Source organism: Dipodomys merriami, unplaced genomic scaffold (genome assembly GCF_024711535.1).
Source record: "Dipodomys merriami isolate MVZ:Mamm:240054 unplaced genomic scaffold, mDipMer1.0.p SCAF_106, whole genome shotgun sequence".
Taxonomy (NCBI): domain Eukaryota; kingdom Metazoa; phylum Chordata; class Mammalia; order Rodentia; family Heteromyidae; genus Dipodomys; species Dipodomys merriami.
The window spans coordinates 883,051-907,691 of record NW_027202338.1 but is presented as its reverse complement, the minus strand read 5'-3'; the positions used below and the strand labels follow the sequence as shown (position 1 = coordinate 907,691).

The 24,641-nt window shown below is 52.1% G+C and overlaps 1 protein-coding gene across 1 annotated transcript in view; it reads left to right on the top strand.

Moving 5' to 3' along the window:
* Nucleotides 1–22,506, top strand: part of LOC138812740 (IgGFc-binding protein-like) — a 30,058-nt gene extending 7,552 nt beyond the window's left edge. Inside the window, exons 5-19 of the mRNA XM_070000867.1 lie at nt 770–1,337; nt 2,280–2,872; nt 3,284–3,869; nt 4,263–4,462; nt 5,645–5,786; nt 6,553–6,890; nt 9,150–9,726; nt 11,087–11,703; nt 13,294–13,837; nt 15,414–15,985; nt 16,382–16,955; nt 17,840–18,039; nt 19,274–19,654; nt 21,912–22,177; nt 22,308–22,506. Of these exons, the coding sequence (XP_069856968.1) occupies nt 770–1,337; nt 2,280–2,872; nt 3,284–3,869; nt 4,263–4,462; nt 5,645–5,786; nt 6,553–6,890; nt 9,150–9,726; nt 11,087–11,703; nt 13,294–13,837; nt 15,414–15,985; nt 16,382–16,955; nt 17,840–18,039; nt 19,274–19,654; nt 21,912–22,177; nt 22,308–22,317 (6,168 nt within the window). The 3' untranslated portion in view covers nt 22,318–22,506. The remainder of the gene's footprint in view (nt 1–769; nt 1,338–2,279; nt 2,873–3,283; nt 3,870–4,262; nt 4,463–5,644; nt 5,787–6,552; nt 6,891–9,149; nt 9,727–11,086; nt 11,704–13,293; nt 13,838–15,413; nt 15,986–16,381; nt 16,956–17,839; nt 18,040–19,273; nt 19,655–21,911; nt 22,178–22,307) is intronic.
* The last annotated feature ends 2,135 nt before the right edge of the window (nt 22,507–24,641 follow it).

Below are 24,641 nucleotides of genomic sequence, written 5' to 3'. Positions count from 1 at the left end.
CCAGGCCAGTCCTGGGGTATGAAGTGGGGTGTTAGAAGGAATTCATCTCAACCCAATGACTGGGCACTGTGGTGCACAGCTGTTCTGAGATGGTTAAGCAAAAGCAGGAGGATCACAGGCCAAACTGCCCAAGCAGCCCAGGCATAAAGCATGACACCAGCTTTTTGGTGGCTCATTTGGAGATAAGAGTCTCATAGACTTTCCATCCTAGGCTGGCTTTGACCCAGACCCTCAGATCTCAGCCTCCTGAGTAGCTAGGATTACAGGCAAGAGCACTGGTACCCTGCTGAAAGGCTCAATGTTTAAAGAATGAGGAGCAACAGAATGGTGTTAGCTAGAGAGGAGACTAGGGATGCACAAGAAGGAGGGAATATTACAACCCCAGGGTACAGTAAGTCTTGGGGCTGGGTTGAGCCTTGAAAGCCAGAACTAAAGCAGCCACAACGGCCATTGGTGTTTCAGACAAAGGTCCTGAGGTCTGGGACGTTTGAAGGTCTGCCAAGTAATGAGGAGACAGAACCAGGCAGGATTTGAAGACCAGGAATTAGAGACTTGGATTTCCCTTTTACATTTGAAAGATGAGGGATGATAGGCAGAGGACACAGCAAGTGCAAAGGTCCTGAGGCACCCAGGACCAAGCAGAATGTGTTGAAGAGAATCGCCAGGTGGTGACCGTGGGGGAGGGGAGAGGGAGGATTGCTGGAGCCGAGTGAGCCAGGGTTGAGCCACCACCTTATGGATACGCTGACCAGTTGGCATCTGTGCCCAGGTGGATGGCGTCCTTCGCTACCTGCCCTTCCAAGCAGCCAACGGCAAAGTGCAGGTGTTCCGCCAGGGAAACCATGCCGTGGTGAGAACAGACTTTGCCCTGACGGTCACCTACAACTGGGATGCCCACGTGACCGCCAAAGTGCCCAGCAGTTACGCCGAAGCCCTCTGTGGGCTCTGCGGGAACTTTAATGGCAACCCAGAGGATGACTTGGCCCTGCGAGGCGGCGGCCAGGCTGCCAGCGCGCTGGCCTTCGGGAACAGCTGGCAGGAGGAGAGCCGGCCGGGCTGTGAAGCCACGGAACCGGGAGACTGTCCCAACCTGGGCTCGCTCATCGCCGAGCAGCTGCAGAATAAGAAGGAGTGCGGGATCCTGGCTGACCCCGAGGGGCCGTTCCGGGAGTGTCACAGCGAGCTGGACCCCCAGGGCGCCCTGCGTGACTGTGTCTACGACCGCTGCCTGTTTCCGGGCCAGTCTAGACCGTTGTGTGATGCCCTGGCCGCGTACGCCGCTGCGTGCCAGGCTGCAGGGGCCACTGTGTACCCATGGAGGACGGAGGAGCTTTGTCGTGAGTACCTAGCATGCCCTTCCGTTATTCATTACTGTAACTTTGATCACTTTCATTCTATTATTATTATTATTATTTCTGTCAGTTGTGGGGCTTGAACTCAGGCCTGGGCGCTGTCTCTAAGCTCTTCAGCTCAAGGCTAGTGCTTTACCACTTAAGCCATAGCTCCACTTCCAGTTTTCTGGTGGTTTATTGAAGATCAGAATCTTAGGACTTTTCCTGCTCAGGCTGGCTCTGAACCGTGATCCTTAGATCTCAGCCTCCTGAGTTACTTGGATTACAGGTGTGAGCCACAGGTGCCAGTCCTGGGGCTTGAACTCAGGGCCTGGGCACTGTCCCATAACATCTTTTGCTCAAGGCTAGCATTCTAACACTTGAGCCACAGCGCCTCTTCTGGCCTTTTCTGTTTATGTGGTGCTGAGGAATGGAACCTAGGGTTTCATGCATGCAAGGGAAACACTCTGCCACTAAGCCACATTCCCAGCCCCTACTATAATAATTTTTTTTGGGGGGGGGTCTGGTCGTGGGGCCTGAACACTGGGCCTGGGCGCTGTCCCTCAGCTCTTCAGCTCAAGGCTAGCATTTCTACCACTTGAGCCACAGCACCACTTCCGGCTTTTTTTTTTCTGCTTATGTGGTGCTGAAGAATCGAACCCAGGACCTCATGAATGCAAGGTGAACACTCTACCACGGAGCTACCTTCCTAGTCCAGGGCCTTCCACTTTAGGTGGGCTTTTCCTCCTCCAGGCTGGCAATCAGCCACTTGAGCCACACCTCCACTTCCAGCTTTGGGCTAGCTCATTGGAGATAAGAATCTCCTACAGTTGTCTCTCTGAACCTCGATCCTCTGGATCCCAGCCTCCTGAGTAGCTAGGATGACAGGCGGGAGCCGCTAGCACCCAGCTGAAGGATTCTGGCTGACTCTGGCCCCTCTCCCCACAGCCCTGAGCTGCCCTCCCCACAGCCACTACGAACCGTGTTCCTACGGCTGCCCGCTGTCCTGTGGAGACCTTCCCGTGCCAGGGGGCTGCGGCTCCGAATGCCAAGAGAGCTGCGTGTGTGACGATGGCTATGCGCTCAGCGGTGAGGCCTGCGTGCCCCTGTCCTCCTGCGGCTGCGTCCACGAGGGGTCGTACTACCTACCCGGCCAGACCTTCTACCCGGGCCCCGAGTGCAATTCCCTCTGCCACTGCCAAGAGGGCGGCCTGGTGTCCTGTGAGCCCTCGTCCTGCGGCCCGCACGAGGCCTGCCAGCCGTCCAATGGCGTCCTGGGATGCGTAGCTGTGGGCAGCACCACGTGCCAGGCGTCAGGAGACCCCCATTACACCACCTTTGATGGCCACCGCTTCGACTTCATGGGCACCTGTGTGTACGTGCTGGCTCAGACATGCGGGAACCGGCCCGGCCTGCCTCAGTTCACCGTCCTGCAGGAGAACAAGGCCTGGGGCAATGGCAAAGTGAGCGTGACCAAGGCCATCACGGTCCTCGTGGCCAATTACACCCTGAAGCTGGAGCAGCAACGGTGGAAGGTCACGGTGAGTGGGGAGGGGGAGGGGCGAGGCCCTGGTAGGGAGGACCACAGGTGGGGGAGGATCGGAAAGGGGAACACAGACCCCCAAGGGGGACATGCTTTAAAAAAAAAAAAGGCAGGGGCTGGGAAGGTGGCTCAGTGGTAGAGCGCTGGCCTTGCATGCCTGAGGCCCTGGGTTCGATTCCCCAGCACCACATAAGCAAAAAGAAAAAAGCTGGAAGTGGTGCTACGGCTCAAGTGGTAGAGCGCTAGCCTTGAGCTGAAGAGCTGAGGGACAGCACCCAGGCCCAGAGTTCAGGCCCCATGACCAGACCCCCCCCCCCAAAAAAAGAGAGATAAGGTCATGGGAAGATGAGACAGGGGACATTGGAAGGCCAGACCACCCCCATCATGTTTGCTGCCCTTTATCTCCCAGGTGAACGGTGTGGACATGAACTTGCCCGTGCTGCTGGCTGAGGGCCAGATCCATGTCTACCAGCATGGCTCCGATGTGGTGATAGAGACCGACTTTGGTCTGCGGGTGACCTATGACCTGATGTACAATGTGAGGGTCACCATCCCAGGCAACTACTACCAGCAGATGTGTGGCTTGTGTGGAGATTACAACGGTGACTCCAAGGATGACCTGCAGAAGCCCGACGGCTCCCAAGCAGCCAACCCCAACGAGTTTGGTAACTCCTGGGAAGAAAAAGTTCCCGACTCTCCTTGCGCGCCGGTACCCGAATGCAAACCAGGAGAAGACTGCAATGCCCAGTGCAGCCCCGAGCTGGAGAGCCAGTACCAGAACGAAGAGTTCTGTGGATTCCTCACCAAGCCCACGGGACCCCTGGCTGCCTGCCACCAGCTGCTCGATCCCCAGGGTCCCCTGCAAGACTGTGTGTTCGATCTCTGCCAGGCCGGTGGGAATCTGAGCATTCTCTGTGACCACATCCACGCTTATGTGAGTGCGTGCCAGGCAATGGAAGGTCAAGTGGAACCCTGGCGGACGGAGTCTTTCTGTCGTGAGTCACGGGGTGGGGGGGAGAGGGGGGGGCATCCATCGAGGGGATGGGGAGAGGGGAGGTCGAGGCACAGGAGAGTGTGGACTTAAGCTGGGCGCCGGTGGCTCACACCTGTCATCCTAGCTACTCAGGACGCTGAGATCTGAGGATCACAGTTCGATGCCAGCCCGGGCAGGAAAATCTGTGAGACTCTTCTCTTCAATGAACCACCAGAAAACTGGAAGTAGGGCTGTGGCTCAAAGTGGCAGAGCACTAGCCTTGAGCAAAAAGAGCTCAAGGATAGCACCCAGGCCCCGAGTTCAAGCCCCATGACCGACAACAACAATAAAAAGGGCGTGGACTCAACGCCCTGAAGCATGCCCTGCGTTCTCATCAGCACCCCCTTTCTTACAGCCATGAAGTGCCCTCCTCACAGCCACTATGAGCTCTGCGCAGACACCTGCTCCCTGGGGTGCTGGGCTATTAGCTCCAGCCCGCACTGCCCAGGCGGTTGTGCAGAGGGCTGTGAGTGTGACTCCGGCTTCCTGTACAACGGAACAGCATGCGTGCCCATCCAGGAGTGTGGCTGTTACCACGACGGGGCCTACTACAAGGTAGGAAACCTCCGCATCCAGGGCAGAGCGCCTGACTTCGTTCTAGACACACCCCTGCCCTCCACGCCCATCAGCTCCACAGCCTTCTGAACAGGGCTCCCATCTGCCCCTTGCCTGGCCTCGTCTTGGTCCATCCTGCTTCCCCCACGCCCCCACTGGTACTTCCTGTGATCCTATGACCCTCCACAGGGCCATAGGAAAGGCCCGTCTAAATATGTCTGTGGGTTTGGAATCTTTAAACCCTTCCCTGACTCCTCAGGTGAAAGTATAGCTTGGCAGGAGCTGGTGGCTCATGCCCGTAATCTTAGATATTTGGGAGGCTCAGATCTGAGAATCAGGGTTCAAAGTCAACTCGGGCAGAAAAGTCTCTAAGATTATTTGTTGGTGGTGGTCATGGGGAGCTCCTTTGGCTCAAGGCTAGCGCTCTGCCACTTTGAGCCACAGCTCTACTTCTAGTTTTTGAATAATTAATTGGAAATAAGGGTTTCACAAACTTTTCTGCCTGGGCTGGCTTTGAACCACAATCCTCAGATCTCAGCCTCCTGAGTAGCTAGAATGACAGGTGTGAGCCACCCGCACCAACTTCCCTAAAACTTTAATTCCCATTAAACTACCAAAAAGAAGCAGAGATATGGCTCAAGAGGTAAAGAGCCAGCCTTGTGCAAAAAAAAAAAAAAAAAGCCAAGTGAGAATGTGAGGTCCTGAGTTCAAGCACGCACGCGTGCCTGTGTGCGCCCACGCACACACACACACTCACACAAACCAGCAGTTTCCCAGTCTTCCTTGACCTTTGCCCCTCCTCCTTCTACACCTGGACATATCCACTCCATTCTACTTTCTTTATCTGGTGCCGGGATTATCTGCAACTTACAGATGAGGAAACCAAGGGGAGGCAGAGGTCAGGTGATGGGCAGTTTGGAAATAGCAGAGCCAGCTCAAACCCAGGCATATTTCTCCAGCCTTCTCTGCTGTGCGACTCTGGGGTTCAGACACCCCAGCTGCCTAGGGCGTGTTACACAATGCATGAGCGAGTGAATGCGTGCAAGGGAGTGAGTGTGTGAATGGGACGAGGCCCACTGCGACACTGTGCACTCATATCTGCCAAGGGACCGTCCTGCGGAGCGCCAGCCCGCCAGACCCCTCTGCATCTCTCATAGATGACTGTTTCCTCTGTCCCCACAGCCGGAGCAGACGGTCCTCCTCAATGGCTGCCAGCAGAAGTGTGTGTGCCATGCTGGCGAGGGTATGGTGTGCCAGGACCACAGCTGCAAGCCAGGCCAGGTGTGCGAGCCCTCCGGAGGTGTCCTGAGCTGTGTTACTAAAGGTACTGGGCTGTGGGACCCAGGGTGGATGACAGGGACTTGAGCGATGCCAGTGCTCTGAGTTTGGCCCCCTTCAAGGCCTGGATCTCAGCTGTGAGAACCTGTGATACTGGACTGTGTCCAGTCCATCATACAGTCCGAGTGTCAGAACTTGAAGGACTGCCCAGGTGTGGTCTTGGGCCCTGGGATCGGGTCTTGCCTTCCATAACCTTCAGAGCCAGTAGTCCTGGTACAGATTGCAGCAGGTGTGGGCAATTCCTCCCAGACCTCCTTGTTCAGGTCCCAGGGCTTGAACTCATGGCCTGGGCACTGTCCCTGAGTTGTTGTTGTTGTTGTTTTTGTCGGTGTGGAGCCTGAATTTTAGGCATGGGTGCTGTTCTTCAGCTCTTCAGCTCAAGACTAGCCCTCTACCTCTTGAGCCACAGCCCCACTTCTGGCCTTTTCTGCTTATGTGGTGCTGAGGAATGGAACCCAGGGCCTCATGCATGCAAGGCAAGCACTCTACCACTGAGCCACCTTCCCAGCCACTGAGTTGTTTTTTGTTCGTTTGTTTAACGCTCTACTGTTGAGCCATACCTCCACTTTGGGCTTTTGGGTAGTTACTTGGAGATAAGAGTCCCAGAGACTTTCCTGCTTGGCTTGGCAGATCTCAGCTTCCTGAGTAGCTGGGATTACAGGTGTGAGCTACCGATGCCTGAGTGCTAACAGCCGTTCTTAGGGTAGGCAGCCCATCAACACCCTCTCTTCTCTGCCCCCCACTCCCCTCAGATCCATGCCATGGGGTAACCTGCCGGCCACAAGAAACATGCAAAGACCAAAACGGCCAGGGCGTGTGCGTGCCCAACTACAACTCCACGTGCTGGCTATGGGGCGATCCTCACTACCATTCCTTTGACGGCTGGAGCTTTGATTTCCAGGGCACCTGTGACTATGTCCTGGCAACCACCTTCTGCCCAGGGGTCAGCGCCCAGGGCCTGACGCCCTTCACCATCACCACCAAGAACGAGAACCGGGGCAGCCCCTCCGTGTCCTATGTCAAGCAGGTCACCGTGTCCACCCTAGGAGTCAACATCTCCATCCACAAGAACGAGATCGGGAAAGTCCGGGTACGTCTAGCAGGTGGTCCCAGAGGGGCAAATTGAGTCCTGACAGCCATAGTTAACAAGCTCAGAGCTCTTCTTCATCTAGGCCTGGAACCACAGAGCAGCAAAGGCAATGGTGATCACAGCAACCCAGGCATCTCTTCCCAGGAAACTGAGCCAAGTTAGGGCTGGGGCTCTGTCCCTGAGCGCTTCTGCTCAAGGCTAGTGCTCTTCCACTTTGAGCTACAGAGCCACTTCCGGTTTTTCTGGTAGTTCACTGGAGATAAGAGTCTCATGGGGACTTTCTTGCCTGGGCTGGCTTCGAACCTTGATCCTCACATCTCTGAGTAGCTAGGATGACAGGCACGAGCCACCAGCACCTGGCTCCCTTCCGGCTTTCTGTGGCTAATGGGAGATGAGTGTCTCACGGACTTTCTTGCCCCTGTTGGCTTTGAACTGTGATCCCTGGATCTCAGTCTCCTCCTTAGTAGCTCTATGAGGATAGGCAGGTGACTTAAGTTGATAGGGCTCAGTGTCCACATCTGGGAAGTGGGCATCAGAAGCAGTCCCTGCTCCCACAGCAAAGAGGTATAAGTGAAGGACTCAGCTCTGAGTGATACCCCAGTGAACATTGGTGGGTGTTAAGGAGGAAACAAATGAGAAGCGAGAAAGTGGGGAAGATGCCCACAGAAGTGGAGAGACAGGCTAACAGCAGCAAGAAGGGAAGGAGGATGGGCAGGATGGGATAGGCAGCCACTGTGTGGTCATGAGTGAGGGGAGATGCCTGACCAGAGAGAGGCTCCAGTATGACAGGGTAGCGGGAGGGGAGAGAGAGTCGGAGGCCTAGAGAGGAAATGCGGGTGCACAGGCATACAGAGATCTAGGGAGAAAGAGCAGAGGTGGGGGGAATCAAGCTGGACATTAATGGTGCCAGCCTGTAATCCTGGCTACTCAAGAGGCTGAGATCTGAGGACTGTGGTGCTAAGCCAGCTTGGGGCAGGCAAATCATGAGACTCCAATAAGCAACCAAATGCTGGAAGTGGAGGTGTAGTTCAAGTGTTTTTTGTTTTATGAGTCCAGTCGTGGGGCCTGAACTCTGGGCCTGGGCACTGTCCCTCAGCTCTTCAGCTCAAGGCTAGCGCTCTACCCCTTGAGCCACAGCGCCACTTCTGGCTTTTTTCTTTTTGCTTACGTGGTGCTGAGGAATCGAACCCAGGGCCTCATGCATGCAAAGCAAGCGCTATACCACTGAGCCACCTTCCCAGCCCCCTAGTTCAAGTGTTAGAGTGCCAACCTTGAACAAAACGCTAAGGGACAGTGCCCAGGCCTTGAGTTCAAGACAGAGAGAGAAATGCAAGCACATGCACACACACACACACATACACACACACACACACACACACACACACACACACACACACACACACACATACACACACACACAGAGGCAGAGGCAAAGAGACAGAGAGATCAAATGAAAGGTCTCAGTTCCCAGAGCTTGAATAAAAACAGATATCCCCAACTTAAAGAAAAAAGTATTTATTTATTTATTTTATTACTATTTTTTTTGCCAGTCCTGGGCCTTGAACTCAAAGCTTCTTTTGCCCAAGGCTAGCACTCTACCACTTGAGCCATGGCACCACTTCAGGCTTTTTCTGTTATGTGGTATGAGGAATCAAACCCAGGGCTTCATGCACTCTACCACTAAGCCACATTCCCAGCCCTATTTATTTTTTGTTGGTCGTGGGCCTTGAACTCTGGGCCTGGGCACTGTCCCTGAGATCTTTTGCTCAAGGCTAGTGCTCTACCACTTAAGCCACAGCACTACTTCCTGTTTTCTGGTGGTTAATTAGAGATAAGAATCTCATAGGGACTTTGGAAGTGTCGCTGTAGCTCAAGTGGTAGAGCGCTCGCCTTGAGCTGAAGAGCTGAGGGACAGCGCCCAGGCCCAGAGTTCAAGCCCCATGACCGACCAAAAAAAAAAAAAATCTCATAGGGACTTTTCTACTGGGGCTGCCTTTGAACCATGATCCTCAAATCTTAGCCTCCTGAGTAGGTAGGATGATAAATATGAGCCACTGGCAATTGGCACATCCCTAACTTTTATACAATGTCCGTACAACTATCAATCATGAGAAAGGAAAGGTATAGGTAATTCCTGGTCTCTGGCAGGATGAAGGAAGAAGGAAAGGAAGGAAGGAAAGGGAAGGAAGGAAGGAAAGAGGGAAGGAGAGCTCCACCCTTACCTCATGGGACCCCCATTTGCCTCCCTCCCTCCTCCAGGTGAACGGTGTGCTGACAGCCCTACCTGTCTCTGTGGCTGGTGGGCGGATTTTGGTGACCCATGGTGGGTCCAAGGCTGTTCTGGCAACTGACTTTGGACTTCAAGTGACCTATGACTGGAACTGGCGGGTAGAGGTGACACTGACCAGCAGCTACTATGACGCAGTGTGTGGGCTCTGTGGGGATATGGACCAAAACCCCAGCAACGATAAGATCTTCCCCAATGGCACAGTGGCTCCATCCATACCCACTTGGGGCGGCAGCTGGCAAGTTCCAGGCTGGGACCCATTCTGCTGGCATGAATGCCACGGCTCCTGCCCAACATGCCCTGAGAACCAGCTGGAGAAATATGAGGGTCCTGCCTTCTGTGGCCCCCTAAACCCAACTAGCACAAGCAGCCCCTTCGCCTCCTGCCATTCCCATGTGCCGCCTGAAGACTACTTTAAGGGCTGTGTTCTAGATGTCTGCCTGGGTGGAGGAGTCCAAGACATACTTTGTCAGGCCTTGGCTGCCTATGCGGCTGCTTGCCAGGCTGCAGGTATCACCATCAAGGACTGGAGGACCCAGGCCGGCTGTGGTGAGTTGCTGGGGAGAGGAAGCCAAGTCTGAGGGTGCAGTCAGTCTCCTTTCTGTGGGACCCGTTAGGTTTTACTTTAATCCCTTGCAGGAGGGAGGAGGAGGGTGTCTTTCTGCTTTTGTTTGTTTGTTTGTTCCAGTACTGGCACAAACTCAGGATCTCTCTCCTTCTTACTTAAGACTGATACTCTAGACCAGGCACCAGTGTCTCATGCTTGTCATTCTAGCTACTCAGGAGGCTGAGATCTGAGGATCACAGTCCGGGCAGGAAAGTCCATGAGACTCTTATCTCCAATGAACCACCAGAAAACCAGAAGTGGTGCTGTGGCTCAAGTGGTAGAGTACTAGCCTTGAGCTGAAGAGCTGCGGGACAGTGCCCAGGCCAAGAGTTTAAGCCACACAACTGACTTTAAAAAACAGCAGGGCTGGGAAGGTGGCTCAGTGATAGAGCGCTTGCCTTCCATGCCTGAGGCCCTGGGTTCGATTCCTCAGCACCACATAAGCAAAAAGAAAAAAGCCAGAAGTGGCACTGTGGCTCAGTTGGTAGAGCGCTAGCTTTGAGCTGAAGAGGTGAGGGACAGCGCCCAGGCCCAGAGTTCAGGCCCCATGACCAGACCCCCCCCCCAAAAAAAATAGAAACTGTGGTACTCTATCACTTCAACCACACCCCCCACTTCCAATGTTTTGCTGGTTCATTGTAGATGAATATCTCAGATTTATCTATCTAAGATAACTTTGAGCCCAAATCCTCAGATCTCAGCCTCCTGAGGAGCTAGGATTACAAAGTGTGAGTAACCAGTGTCTGGCATCTTTCTGCTGCTTTTTTGTTGTTGTTGGTTGTCAGGCTTGAACTCAGGACCCTGAGCTTCTTTTGCTCAAGGCTAATACTCTACCACTTGAGCTATAGCACCACCTCCAGTTTCATGGTGGTCCATTGGAGATAAGAGTCTCAGAACTTTCGTGTTCAGGCTGGCTTTGAACCTTGATCCTCAGCTCACAGCCTCCTGAGTAGCTAGGATTACAGGCGTGAGCCAGCAGCACCCAACTTTTCTGCTGCTTTCTGTCTGTTTGTCTTGACATTTCTCCATTTTCTTTTGATTATCGGTCATTCTGTTTCTCATTCATGTTTTCTGTCTGTCCTATATCACTGTTTGGGCCTCTGTCTGTCAATGTCTCTTCTTTTGCGCTCTCTCTCTCTCTCTCTCTCTCTCTCTCTCTCTCTCTCTCTCTCTCTCTCTCTCTCTCCCTCTCTTCCCCCTTCCCCTGTGCTTCTCCCTCCCCTCTCTCTCTTGCCATCTTATCCAGACTCCATCTCATACCCCTTCCCTTTCTTTCCCTTCCATCCCTTCATCTGTCCACAGAGATGTCCTGCCCAGACAACAGCCACTACGAACTCTGTGGGCCACCCTGCCCGGCCAGCTGCCCGCCCCCGGCACGGCTCACGACTCCAGCTGTGTGTGAGGGTCCCTGTACCGAGGGCTGCCAGTGTGATGAGGGCTTCGTCCTGAGTGCTGACCACTGTGTCCCCCTGGAGGGCGGCTGCGGCTGCTGGGACAATGGCACCTACCACGAGGCAGGCACTGACTTTTGGGCCGATGCCACCTGCTCCCGGCAGTGCCGCTGTGAATCAGGGAGCGGCTCGCTGGTCTGTACCTCTGCCAGCTGTGGGCCAGGTGAAGAGTGTGCCTTGTTGCCCTCTGGCCAGTATGGTTGCCAACCCACCAGCACTGTTGAATGCCAGGCCTGGGGTGACCCCCATTACATGACCCTGGATGGGCACCGATTTGACTTCCAGGGCAACTGTGAGTATCTTCTGAGTGCACCCTGCCACAAAGCACCCGAGGGCACCGTGGACTTCAATGTCACTGTCGTCAACGAGCACCGGGGCAGCCAGGCTGTCAGCTACACCCGCAGTGTCAGTCTGCAAATCTACGGCCATAGTCTGACCCTCAGCGCCCTCTGGCCCCAAAAGCTACAGGTGAGGGAGCTGCTTCCCCCCACCCCCACTCCCCCTCCCCCAATGCAGAAGGGCTGCCAGCTGTGGGGTGCAGGAGGCTGTAAGGATTGGGCAATTCCTCCTTTTATAGTTATTTTTTTTATCTTGGTGCCTGTCTTGGGGCTTGAATTCAAGGCCTGGGCTCTGTCCCTGCCCTTCTTATGCTCAAGGCTATAACACTACCATTTGAGCCACAGCTCCACTTCTGAGTTTTGGTTTGTTTTTGTTATGTTTTTATTTTTATTTTTTGTTGTTGTTGGTGGTGGTCAGGGGACTTGAACTCTGGGCCTGGGTGCTGTCCCTCAGCTCTTCAGCTCAAGGTGAGCTCTCTACCACTTGAGCCACAGCGCCACTGCTGGTTTTCTGGTGGTTTATTGGAGATAAGAGTCTCACAACCTTTCCTGCCTGGGCTGGTTTTGAACTGTGATCCTCAATTCTTAGCCTCCTGAGTAGCTAGGATGACAGGCATGAGCTACCAGTGCCCGGCTGGGTTTGTTTTGTTTTTGCTTTTCTTTGTAGTTTAGTGGAAATATGAGTCCCATAGAATTTCTTGCCCGGGCTGGCTTTCAATCACAATCCTCAGATTTCAGTCTTCTGAGTAGCTAGGATTATAGGCGTGAGCCACTGGTGCTTGGCCCTTTCATAGTTTTAACTGAACCATCCTGGGAAGCTCACACTATAGGCCTATTTATAGGGCTTAGAGCACTGATATATGTTTCTCTTAGCCTTGACTTATTCCTCTGGAAATGGTCTTCGTAAAGTACCTGCTTCAGGGTAGCATGGGGTAAATGACATTATGTCTATAAATGCTTTGTTATTATTATTACATTATTACTATTATTACCATTATTATTATTATTATTTTGGTGGCTCTTGAACTCAGGGGTATGGGTACTGCTCCTGAGCTTTTTTGCTCAAGGCTTAGTGCTCCACCACTTTTTATTTTTTGTCCGTCATGTGGCTTGAACTCTGGGAGCTGTCCTGGAGCTCTTCAGCTCAAGACCAGTGCTCTACCACTTGAGCTATAGCACCACTTCCCATTTTTCTGGTGATTAATTGGAGGTAAGAGTCTCCGGGCCTTTCCTGTCTGGGCTGGCTTTGAGCTGCGATCCTCAGATCTCAGCCTCTTGAGTAGCTAGGAATACAGGCCTGAACCACTGGTGTCCAACTTGCTCTACCACTTTGAGCCATGTCACCACTTCTGTGGTTAATTGGAGATAAGAGTCTCATGGACCTTCTTGCCCAAGCTGGCTTGGAACTGAGATCCTCACATCTCAGCCTCCTGAGTAGCTAGGATGACCGGCGTGCGACACCAGCACCCAGCAACTTTTTATTTTTTGTCAGTCGTAGGGTTTGAACTCATGTCCTGGGTGCTGTCCTTGAGCTGTTTTTGTTCAAGGCTAGCACTCTACCACTTTGAGCCACAGCTTCACTTCCAACTTTTTTATATTAATATAATAACAGGGGAGGACACCTCTTTGGGGTGGGGGGGAGATCCCATAGCTCCTGAGTGGTAGAGACAGGATGGGATCTCATATTGGGTTCCCCCCACCCCATCCCCTTCCCCGGCAGGTGGACGGCGAGCTGGTGGATCTGCCCTTCCAGCTGGACTCTCGCCTGCACGCTTACCTGAGCGGCAGGGATGTGGTGGTCACCACAACTTTTGGGCTCTCGCTGACTTTCGACGGCAACAACTTCGTGCGCCTGCGCGTGCCCGCGGCGTACGCGGGCGCCCTCTGCGGCCTGTGCGGGAACTACAACAAGGACCCGGCAGACGACCTGACAGCCGTAGGCGGGGACCCAAGCGGTTGGCAAGTAGGGGGCCAGCCAGGCTGCGGAGAATGCGTGCCCGGGCCATGTCCCCCAACCTGCACACCCGAGCAACTGGAGCCCTTCCGTGGTCCCGACGCCTGCGGTGTCATCTCGGACCCCAAAGGCCCATTAGCACCGTGCCACAGCCTCCTGCCACCTGAGCAGTACTTAGAGGCTTGCTTGCTGGATGCCTGCCAGGCTCAGGGCCATCCCGGAGGCCTCTGTCCTGCTGTGGCCACTTATGTGGCAGCCTGTCAGGCCGCTGGGGCCCAGATTGACGAGTGGAGGCGGCCAGACTTCTGTCGTGAGTACTGATCTGTGTATTTGTGTGTGGTGATGGTGGGGGTTCATCTTTCCCCATCCCAGGACTATGAGGCAAGAATCCCCCACACCCCCCCCACCACCAAGGAGCTGGGGACCCATCCTTATTGCCCTGAACAGGTACACCTGACACAGACACACACTGAAATATGGCCAGGTCTGGTAACCCAGTAGGAGGAATTCACTCAGACTGACCTGATCGGAAACCCTGGGCTAGTTCCCCCACACACACCTCCTCTCTGGGGATTCATGCTTCATCTCTCAGTGACCCAGACATGGTGGTGATCCAATCAAAGTCACACAGCAAGGAGCCACTGGTCTCACCTGCTTTGATGTCCTGTGACTGTCTCACACACTGGGATACAGTTGGTCACCCATCATCAGCTAGGTACCAGTGTTCTCTGGGTAGACTGTACATTTAATAACACCAACTGGAGCCTGGCGCTGGTGGTTCATGCCTGTAATCCTAGCTACTCAGAAGGCTGAGATCTGAGGATCGCAGTTCAAAGCCAGCCCGGGCAGGAAAGTCTGTGAGACTCTTCTCTCCAATAAGCCAGAAAACCAGAGCGGCGCTGTGGCTCAAGCGGTAGAGCACTAGCCTTGAGCTGAAGAGCTGAGGGACAGTGCCCAGGCCCAGAGTTCAAGTCCCACATCCAAAACAACGAAAAACAGAAAACAAAAACCGCCAACTGGTTGGATACACTCAGCTAGATCCAGGACCAGCACCGGGAAAGAACTACACACATTTTCCTGGGAAATTTTCTTCAGGCAGATAGATCTACTGGGTCAAGTTTACACCTAATCAGGTACATAAATATCAGTCTTTGCCTGAAAAATGCTTTATCAGAATCTGACAGGTTTTCCAGGTCTTGTCAGATACCACAGCCAGGTACACTCAGGCTGACTGGTTCCATGATCACAGTCAGACCCTGAGACAGCCATGGCTAGTTTGAATCCTGCCTATTCAACTCAAGAGGCACAGTCATTTAACTCTTCCCTCCCTCCCTCTCTCCCTCCCTCCCTTCTTCCTTCCTCCCTCCCTCCCTTCTTCCTTCCTTCTTTCCTTCCTTCCTTCCCCTCTCTCTCATTCTCTCTCTCTCTCTCTCTCTCTCTCTCTCTCTCTCTCTCTCTCTCTCTCTCTCTCTCTCTCTCCTCTTTCTCTCTTTCTAAATTTCTTTCAAGTTCTAGGGCTTGAACTCAGGGCTTGGACACTGTCTCTGAGCCTCTTTATGTTCAAGGCTAGTAATCCATTGCTTACAGGGCCACTTCCAGGTTTCAAGTTCAAGCCCCAGGACCAGCACACACACACACACACACACACACACACACACACACACACACACACACACACACACACACACACACACACACCAGGTACTTGGTCAAGTTAACACACATCTGGTCGGGGAGATCTGGTCATGTCTCACCACCCCCATACTGAATCCCCCCATGAGATGCTCTGGATTACCCCTCCACACTTGGTCCAGACAGGGTCTCCCATTAGGGACCTATGCTTGTCTCACTTGTGCACCTGCTTTGTACCTGTCATATGTCCACAGCTCTCCAGTGCCCTGCCAACAGCCACTATGAGCTTTGCGGTAACTCCTGCCCAGTGAGCTGCCCCAGCCTCTCTGCGCCCGAGGGCTGTGAGCCCACCTGCCATGAAGGCTGTGCCTGCGATGCTGGCTTCGTGCTCAGTGGTGACACTTGTGTGCCAGTGAGCCAGTGTGGCTGTCTCCATGGTGGCCGCTACTACCCGCTCGGCTCAGTCTTCTACCCGGGCCCTGAGTGCGAGCGGCGCTGTGAATGCGGACCAGGGGGCAAGGTCAGCTGCCAGGAGGGTGCGGCCTGTGGTCCCTATGAAGAGTGCCGGGTAGAGGAAGGCGTGCAGGCCTGCCATCCTACGGGCTGTGGCCGCTGTCTGGCCAATGAGGGAATCCATTACGTCACCCTGGATGGGCGTGTCTATGACCTGCATGGCTCTTGCTCCTATGTCTTGGCCCAAGTCTGTCAACCCAAACCCGGAGAGGAGAACTTTGCCATCGTGTTAGAGAAGGACTCGGCTGGCCAGCCCCAACGTGTGCTGGTGACTGTGAACGACCAGGTTGTGACTCTGGCTAAAGGACAGCAGGTGAGTGAACTTTGACGCTGTTTTGGGATTGGGGTTGGGGGGAGACACGCTGGGCTTGGGTGCTGGCCCTCAGCTCTTCAGCTCAAGGCTAGTGCTCTACCGCTTGAGCCACAGCACCAGTTTTCTGGTGGTTAATTGGAAATAAGAGTCTCATGGACTTTCTTGCCCAGGCTGTCTTTGAACCACGATCCTCAGATCTCAGCCCCCTGAGTAGCTAGGATGACAGGCATGAGCCACCGGTGCTTGGCTTACTTTGGGATTTTTAACATGACCTTAACCTACATTAGAACTTGGGGTACAACTATGGCTTGAAGTTCTTCCCTGAGGGTGGGAGATGTCTCAAGCTTCATGCTGGACAGCCTGACCTGAATGATCTGTGACTCTCTACTCATTCAGGTCACCATAGATGGCCAGCTGGTGACCCTGCCTGTGGCCATGGGTAGCGTGCGAGTGACCGCAGAAGGCCGCAACATGATTCTCCAGACAACCAAGGGGCTGCGCCTCCTCTTTGATGGAGATGCCCACATCCTCATCTCCATCCCCAGCCCCTTCCATGGACGGGTCTGCGGCCTCTGTGGGAACTTCAACAGCAACTGGACAGATGACTTCAGGTTCCCCAATGGCACGATGTCCCCCAGTGTGGAGGCTTTTGCAGAATCATGGCGTGCGCCCGGCTCTGTCGAGGGCTGTAGCGAGGGCTGTGGACCCAAAGGCTGCCCCGTGTGCTTGGCAGAGGAGACAGCAAAGTACGAGGACAACAAGGCCTGTGGGAAGCTCCGTGACCCCAAAGGCCCCTTCGCAGCCTGTCACGGAGTGGTGAATCCCACAGAATACTTCCGCCAGTGCGTGTACGACCAGTGTGCCCACCAGGGCGATGTGGCCTTTCTCTGCCGCAGCCTGGCAGCCTACACGGCCGCCTGCCAGGCAGCTGGTGCCACTGTGAAACCCTGGAGGACAGACAGCTTCTGCCGTGAGTGTCCATGGGCCCCTCAGAGGCCACCTCCCTGCCACTCAGGGGCTGTCCCTTCCTCTAGTAGCCCATTGTCCCCAAACCTCACCCTTGACTTCTCTGCGTAGGGATCAACCCAGTTCTTCTGTGGTAACTTGGGAGAAGTTGGGGTACCCTGGAACCCACATAAAAGCCTTTGTCTGTGTCTTACCACCCTTTCCAGTGGAGGGAAGGCTACAGAGATTAGACTTCCAGATATAATGCAGTACACGCACACCCCCCTCTTGCCAGTACTGGGTGCTCTGTTCCTGAGCTTTTGTGCTCAAGGCTAGTGCTCTATCACTTGAGCCACAGCTCCAACTTCTGACTTTCTTTTGTTGTTGTTTGTATAAAGGTGGTATACATAAGTCAGATAAAGAATACCTTGATTTTTGGACCAGGTCACCTCTTCACTTCTGTTTTTGTTTTTGTTCCCATTTTTGCTGGTCCTAGGGCTTGAACTCAGGTCCTGGGTGCTGCCCCTGAGCTCCTTTTGCTCAAGGCTAGTGCTCTACCACTTGAGCCACAGCGCCACTTCCTGGTTTTTCTGTGATTAATTGGAGTTAAGAATCTTGTGGGTTTTCCTGCTCAGGCTGGCTTTGAGCCATGATCCTCAGATCTCAGCCTTTTGAGTAGCTAGGATTACAGGCCTGAGCCAGCAGGGCCACTTCGGGCTTTTTGATGATTCATTGGAGATTGAGTCTCATAGACTTTTTTGCTTAGACTGGCTTCGAACCCCGATCCTTAGGTCTCAGCCTCCTGAATACTTAGGATGACAGATGTGAGCCACCAGCATCCAAGGCTTCCATTGCTTTTTCCGCTGCGCTTGCAGTGCGGTGACCCCATCCTACCTCTTCTCTCTGCAGCTCTCCAGTGCCCCGACCACAGCCACTACTCCGTGTGCACTCGCTCCTGTCAGGGCTCCTGTGCTGCCCTCTCTGGCCTCACTGGCTGCTCCTCTCTCTGCTTTGAGGGTTGTGAGTGTGACGACCGCTTCCTGCTCTCCCAGGGTGTCTGCATCCCTGTCCAAGAATGTGGCTGTGCTCATAATGGCCACTATCTGCCGGTGAGCAGGGGCTGGGGGTGGGCCGCGTGGTGGGAGGAGCTTAAAGGGGACTCACATCTGGGATTAAGTTTCTATTCAAGAATTGAGCTAGGAGAGCTACCCTATGTCCCAGCTAGATGACTCAAGGTGGGTAAATCTGCCCTGTAGTAATTTCTCAGCTAATCATCCCAGACTTGGTAGCTGAAAACAAGGGACATGCACCCCCTTCCCATCCCTTTTCCTCCCACACCCCCTCCCCCAGTTTTGGAGGTTACAGGTGAGAAATCAGCGTCAAGCCTGGTGATGTACTACTTGAACCACATCTCCACTTCCAGCTTTTTGTTGGTTCAGTGGCGATAAGAGTTTCTCAGATTTGTCTACCAGGGCTGGCTTAGAACAGTGAGCCTCAGATCTCAGCCTCCTGATTTGTTAGGATTACTGGCATGAGCCACCAGCGCCTAGCATCTCACTTCATTTCTTTTTCTTCTTCTTCTTGTTATTATAAAGGTGATATACAAAGGGGGTAGAATTCCATCAGTCAAGTAAACAGTGCATTTCTTTTTGGAAAATGTCATCCCTTCCCTGGTTCTCTCCCACTTTTTCCCTCCTGTCCCCACCAAGTTGCATAGCTCATTTTCAACAAAATCCCTTCCTTCCTTCCTTTCGTCAGTCATGGGCTTGAACTTGGAGCCTGAGAGCTGTCCTGGAGCTCTTTCACTCAAGGCTGTTGCCCTATCACTTTGAGCCACAGTGCAACTTCCTGTTTTCTGTTTATTGGAGATAAGAGTCTCACGGACTTTCCTGCCTAGGTTGACTTCAAACTACAATCCTCAGATCTCAGCCTCCTGTATAGCTAGGATATGAGTCACCTGCACCTAGTTAACATAGTCCACTTCTTTTTCTTTGTTTTTGTTTTTGTTGCTTGTGGGGCTTGAACTCTAGGTCTGGGCAGTGTGCCTGAGCTCTTCAGCTCAAGGCGAGTACTCTACCCCTTGAGCAACAGTGCCACATCTGGTTTTCTGGTGGTTAATTGGAGATATAAGAGTCTCATGGATTTTCCTGCCCAGGCTGGCTTTGAATGGCCATCCTCAGATCTCAGCCTCCTGAGTATCTAGGTTTACAGGTGTGAGCCACCAGCACCTGTAACCATTTCTAACTAAGAGTCTGCTCCCAACTCCTGCCTGTGTGAATACACAGGGTTGTAAGACTCACTGCCATTGCCAAGTGGCTCTCACCAGGTCCTTTCTGCACACAGATGAACTCCTCACTGCTGACTGAAGACTGCAGCCAGCGTTGTTCCTGCTCCTCAAGTGCAGTCCTTACATGCCAGGAGGCTGGCTGCCCATCAGGCCATGTCTGTGAGATCCAGGAGGGTATTCACGATTGCTGGCCTGCCCGTGGTCTCTGCTCCGTCTCCCTGGGTACCAACCTCACCACCTTCGATGGAGCCTACGGTGCCATCAGCTCTTCTGGATTTTATGAGCTCTCTTCCCTCTGCCCGGGACTACAGAACATTCCCTGGTACCGGGTAGTTATTGATGTGCAGTCTTGCCAGGACAATGTGCAAACTGTGGGTGAAGTTCACATCTTTTTCCAGGAAGGGCTGGTCACGGTAACTCCACACAAAGGCGTGTGGGTAAGTATGGTCATGGGTAGGTGCAAATGTCTCCCCTGGGCTTTTGCTTTTCTCATTGTGTCCTGTATTCCTGGTTACCTGGTTGACTTGCTGGGTTTTTTTTCTTTTTGTTGGTCACAGGGCTTGAACTCAGGGCCCGGGCACTGTTCCTGAGCTCTTCAGCTCAATGCTAGCACTCTACCACTTTGAGCCACAGTGCCACTTCCAGTTTTCTGGTCGTTACCTGGAGACAACAATCTCATGGCCTTTCCTGCCTAGGCCAGCTTTGAACTGGGATCCTCAGATCTCAGCCTCCCGAGTAGATAGGATTACAGGCGTGAGCCACTGGCACCTGGCTGCTATCTGTTTTTCTTAGCCAGAACTCTGTAATTTGATCTCTGGATTTGTGTACCTGTCTCAATATTTCAGAGTTCGTCCCTCTGTTCAGGCTGAGTCCTTGAGGAGCAAGTAGATTCTCAAGTAATGGAATAGTTTTGGTATTAGTATTCACCTAGACTCTGATCGTTCCAAATCACAGAAAACGACTTTCTTTCTTTTCTTTCTTTTTTTTTTTTTTGTTGGACTTTTAGCTATAACAGTTCTTATTTTTTTTATTTTTTGGTCTGGTTGTGGGGCCTGAACTCTGGGCCTGAGCACTGTCCCTCAGCTCTTCAGCACAAGGCTAGTGCCTTACCACTTGAGCCACAGCACCACTTCCGGCTTTTTTCTTTTTGCTTATGTGGTGCTGAGGAATTGAATCCAGGGCCTCAGGCATGCAAGGCAAGCACTCTACTACTGAGCCACCTTCCCAGCCCCAGAAAACGACTTTCAAAGTGAATTAAGTAAAGATAAATCCATTAGTCTATATAACTAGAGCATCCTAAGATAGAGCCTTTGGAATGACTGGATCCAGGTACCCTGGGAATAGTTCCAGGTTGTACCTCCATCTTCTAGACTTCTTGTCCACTCAGTCAGCTTCATTCTCAGACAAGCTCTCTTTTCACAGGCACAGAGATAATCCCCTTCTATGTCCCAAGCATAACATTCCACTAGTCTTAGCACCTCAGTAGCAAGTGGTCTAACCAATGCATGGCATTACTTCTCACTGGGGCCAGTTTGGATCACATGACCACTGGCAGAACTAATTATTGGTGGTCTTATCATCTCAATGATGTTAATTGGTCAGGCTGAAGTCACATGACCCACCAGGGATTTACCCAAGATCTTTCCTTTTTTTGGGGGGGGGGGGAGGTCTGGTCGTGGGGCCTGAACTCTGGGCCTGGGCGCTGTCCCTCTGCTCTTCAACTCAAGTCTAGCACTCTACCACTTGAGCCACAGCGCCACTTCTGGCTTTTTTTCCCCCTGCTTACGTGGTGCTGAGGAATTGAACCCAGGGCCTCAGGCATGCAAGGCAAGCGCTGTACCACTGAGCCACCTTCCCAGCCCCCCAAGATCTTTCCTAAATGCAGTAATTCATTTATGTGGGTAGGGAACCTTTTTTCTTTTCTTCTCTTTTTCTTTTTTCTTTTTTTTTCTTTCTTTCTTTTTTTTTTTTTTTTTTTTTTTTGGTCGTGGGGCTTGAACTCTGGACCTGGGTGCTGTCCCTCAGCTCTTCAGCTCAAGGTGAATGCTCTACCACTTGAGCCACAGAACCACTTCCAGTTTTCTTGTAGTTTATTGGCAATAAAAGTCTCACAGACTTTCCTGTCTGGGCTGGCTTTGAACCAAGATCCTCAGATCCTCAGCCTCCTGAGTAGCTTGGATTACAGGTGTGAACCACCAGCGCATGGCCTAGGGAACCTTTTTCTACTAAGGGCAATTTGGATATTATAATTTGCAATCCTTACAAAGTCATCAATACATGCAAATGGACCCTGGAAGCTGACAAAAAAATAATACAAAGCCCAACACTGGTATCTCGTGCCTGTAATCCTTGCCACTCAGGAGGCTGAGATCTCAGGATCATGATTTGAAGCCAGCCTGAGCAGGAAAGTCTGAGACTTCATCAACCACCAAAAAGCCCAAAGTGGAGCTGTGGCTCAAGTGGTAGAGCCACAGCCTTGCACAAAAGAAAAAAGAAAGCTATGAGAGAGTTCCCAGGCCCTGAGTTCAATTAAGTGTGAGCTTGCCTCTCCATATGGTGCATTTCTCCAGGTCTCCATCTCTTTCAGCACCTCCTGCTTTGCTTTAGCACCTTGAACTTGGTGCTTGGGCATTCCATGCTGGAAACCCTCCATTTCTCTGGTGGCTCTGTCCTCACATTCTTCTTCATCACCAGGTGAATGGTCTCCGGGTGGATCTTCCAGCTAATGTATCATCTGTGTCTGTGAGCCAATCACCTGACTCTATACTAGTCCACCAGAAGGAAGGGGTCCAGGTGAGGCTTGGAACCAATGGGCAGCTGGCTGTGATGATCAGTGACAGCCATACTGGCCTGCTGTGTGGGGCTTGTGGAAACTTTGATGGGGACCAGAACAATGACTTGCCCAACTCCCTGGGGAAGACAGTGATGGAGAAATGGAGAGCACCAGACTTCTCTCCATGGTAAGGAATGTGGTAAGGGATGTGGCTTCGTGGGGACAGGGACCCTTGAGTCCTCATGGACAAGTGGGGGGGGCAGTTTGGGATGGGGAAATGTCTGTAAGATAAGGTGCTGATTATCTGTCCCTTGCAGTTACAACTGAGGAATCATTCATGGACAATGAAGACTTTATGGACCAGAAATGAAGATTTCAAGACCTGACCTCCCTAGAGGTCACAATGTTTGAAGATTGTCCTTGTATGTCCCCCTTCCCACTCCACATGCTACCCCTCTGCCAAACTACTGAGACCAAATGTAAGAGCATTGAGTAAATATCTCCAGTCAAGTTGCATGCCAGTGTGTCTGTCTCATTCTGTACCATCTCTGATTTCCTTCCTACACAGCAGGGGAACCTGGATGTGTAGATTTTTACTGGCTGAGAGGATGCATTCATGCATAAGATGCATGGGTAGCCAGGTGCTAGTGGTTCATGCCTGTAATCCTAGCTTCTCATGAGGATGAGATCTGAGAATCATGATTTGAAGCTAGTCCAGGCAGGAAAGTTCATGAGGATCTAAGCCAGAAGGAAGCTGTGGCTCAAGTGGTAGAGGGGTAGCCTTAAGCAAAAAAGCTCAGGGAGGGGGTGGGAACGTAGCTTAGTGGTAAAGTGCTGACCTAGCATACATGATGCCCTGGGTTTGATTCCTCAGTACCACATAAACAGAAAAAGCCAGAAGTATAGTGCTGTGGCTAAAGTGGTAGAGCACTATCCTTGAGAAAAGCAGCTTAGGGACATTGCCCAGGTCCTGAATTCAATCCCCAGGACTGGCAAAAAAAAAAAAAAAGCTCAGGAAAACTGTCCCAGGATTAGTGGGTATGTACAGGAACAGGTAGGTAGATGAAGAAATAGGTGTTGTGGAGGGTAGGGAAATAGATTAAGAATTGGAATAGATTAATAATCTATTGCTGGCACTGTTCACAATAGCTAGGATATGGAAACAACCCAGATGCTCCACCACAGATGAATGGATCCAAAAATTGTGGTATCTATACACAATGGAATATTATGCAGCCATTAGAAATGACAAAATAATGGCATTTGCAGGGAAATGGATGGCGCTAGAAGGAATCATGTTGAGCGAGGTAAGCCAAGAACGAAGAGACAAATGGTACATGGTCTCCCTGATAAGTGGATGCTAAATCCAAAATGTTAGGTGATACGACAAAACTACAGGACTTAAGAAACAAAGAACTCCCACTCATCTGGTTGAACCACTACTAAATATCCCCATGCTGCTGATCACATGTACGGTGTATAACATGTTAACATCGTTATATGTTAAAGACTGTGATAGACAATTTGCTCCAGGAAAGTTAGAATGTGACTTTAAATGAGCATCATTATTCCACAATACTGTGAAATTCGGGAAATTATGTAATCACTTAATCACAATCAAAAAAAAAAAAAAAGAACCTGGGGAAGGTAGGGAGGGAAGGGATGGTAGGGGGAAAACAATGGAGGGGGTAACAATGTTCAATAGGAAGTGTACTCATTACCTCACTCATGTAACTGTAACCCTCTGTATAGTATCTTTACAATTAAAAAAAAAAAAAAAAGAATCTATTGCTGGATGCTGGTGGCTCAAGCCTGTAATCCCAGTACACAGGAAGATGAGATCTGAGAATTGCCAGCCTGGGCAGAAAAGTCAGGGTGAGACTCTTTTATCTCCAATTAACCACTCAAAAACCCGGAAGTGGAGCTGTAGCTTAGCTGTGGGTAGAGTGCTAGCCTAGAGTCAAAGAAGCTCAGGGAGAGCACCCGAGCCCCACAACTGAACCCCCAAAATAAAAAATCTACTGGGATATAGATTAAGATGACTGACTGGATGGAGGGAAGAAGTAGAAGATGAAGACACAGATCAACAGATTCTGGATTTTGGCTTTATCATCAATAGCCCTAGCCAATTACTCAAGTTATGTCTGACTCAGTTTCCCTGATCTTGAAAGTGAAACGACAAAGCCGAGCGCTGGTGGCTCACACCTAAGCTACCCAAAGGAGGTTGAAATCTGAAGATCACAGTTCAAAGCCAACCCTGACAGAAAAGTCCGTAAGACTCTCATCCAATTAACTAGTTTAAAAAAAAGGCCCTGCAGCTCACATGGTACGCCTTGAGTAGTTCAAACCCAGTACCGGCACAAACAAAAGAAATAATGGGGGGGGGGAAAATCATCGCTGAGAAGCCCAGGGTACAAGTGAGGTCTAACAGGATCACCGCAGAGCCCGCGTTGAGGGCGAGGGGCGGGACAAAGGGGAAACCGGAAGCAGCCTTGAGCTAAGGATTGCGGAACGCACTAAGAGGAGAAGACCAATCACAAGTGTAAGGGGCGGTGCTTAGCCAGGCAAAGAGCCCCGCCCACTGCGCAGGCGCGCTGAGTTCCGGGCTCTGTGAGGCCGGGGGCGGGATTTACGTGGTTGCGTCACGCGCC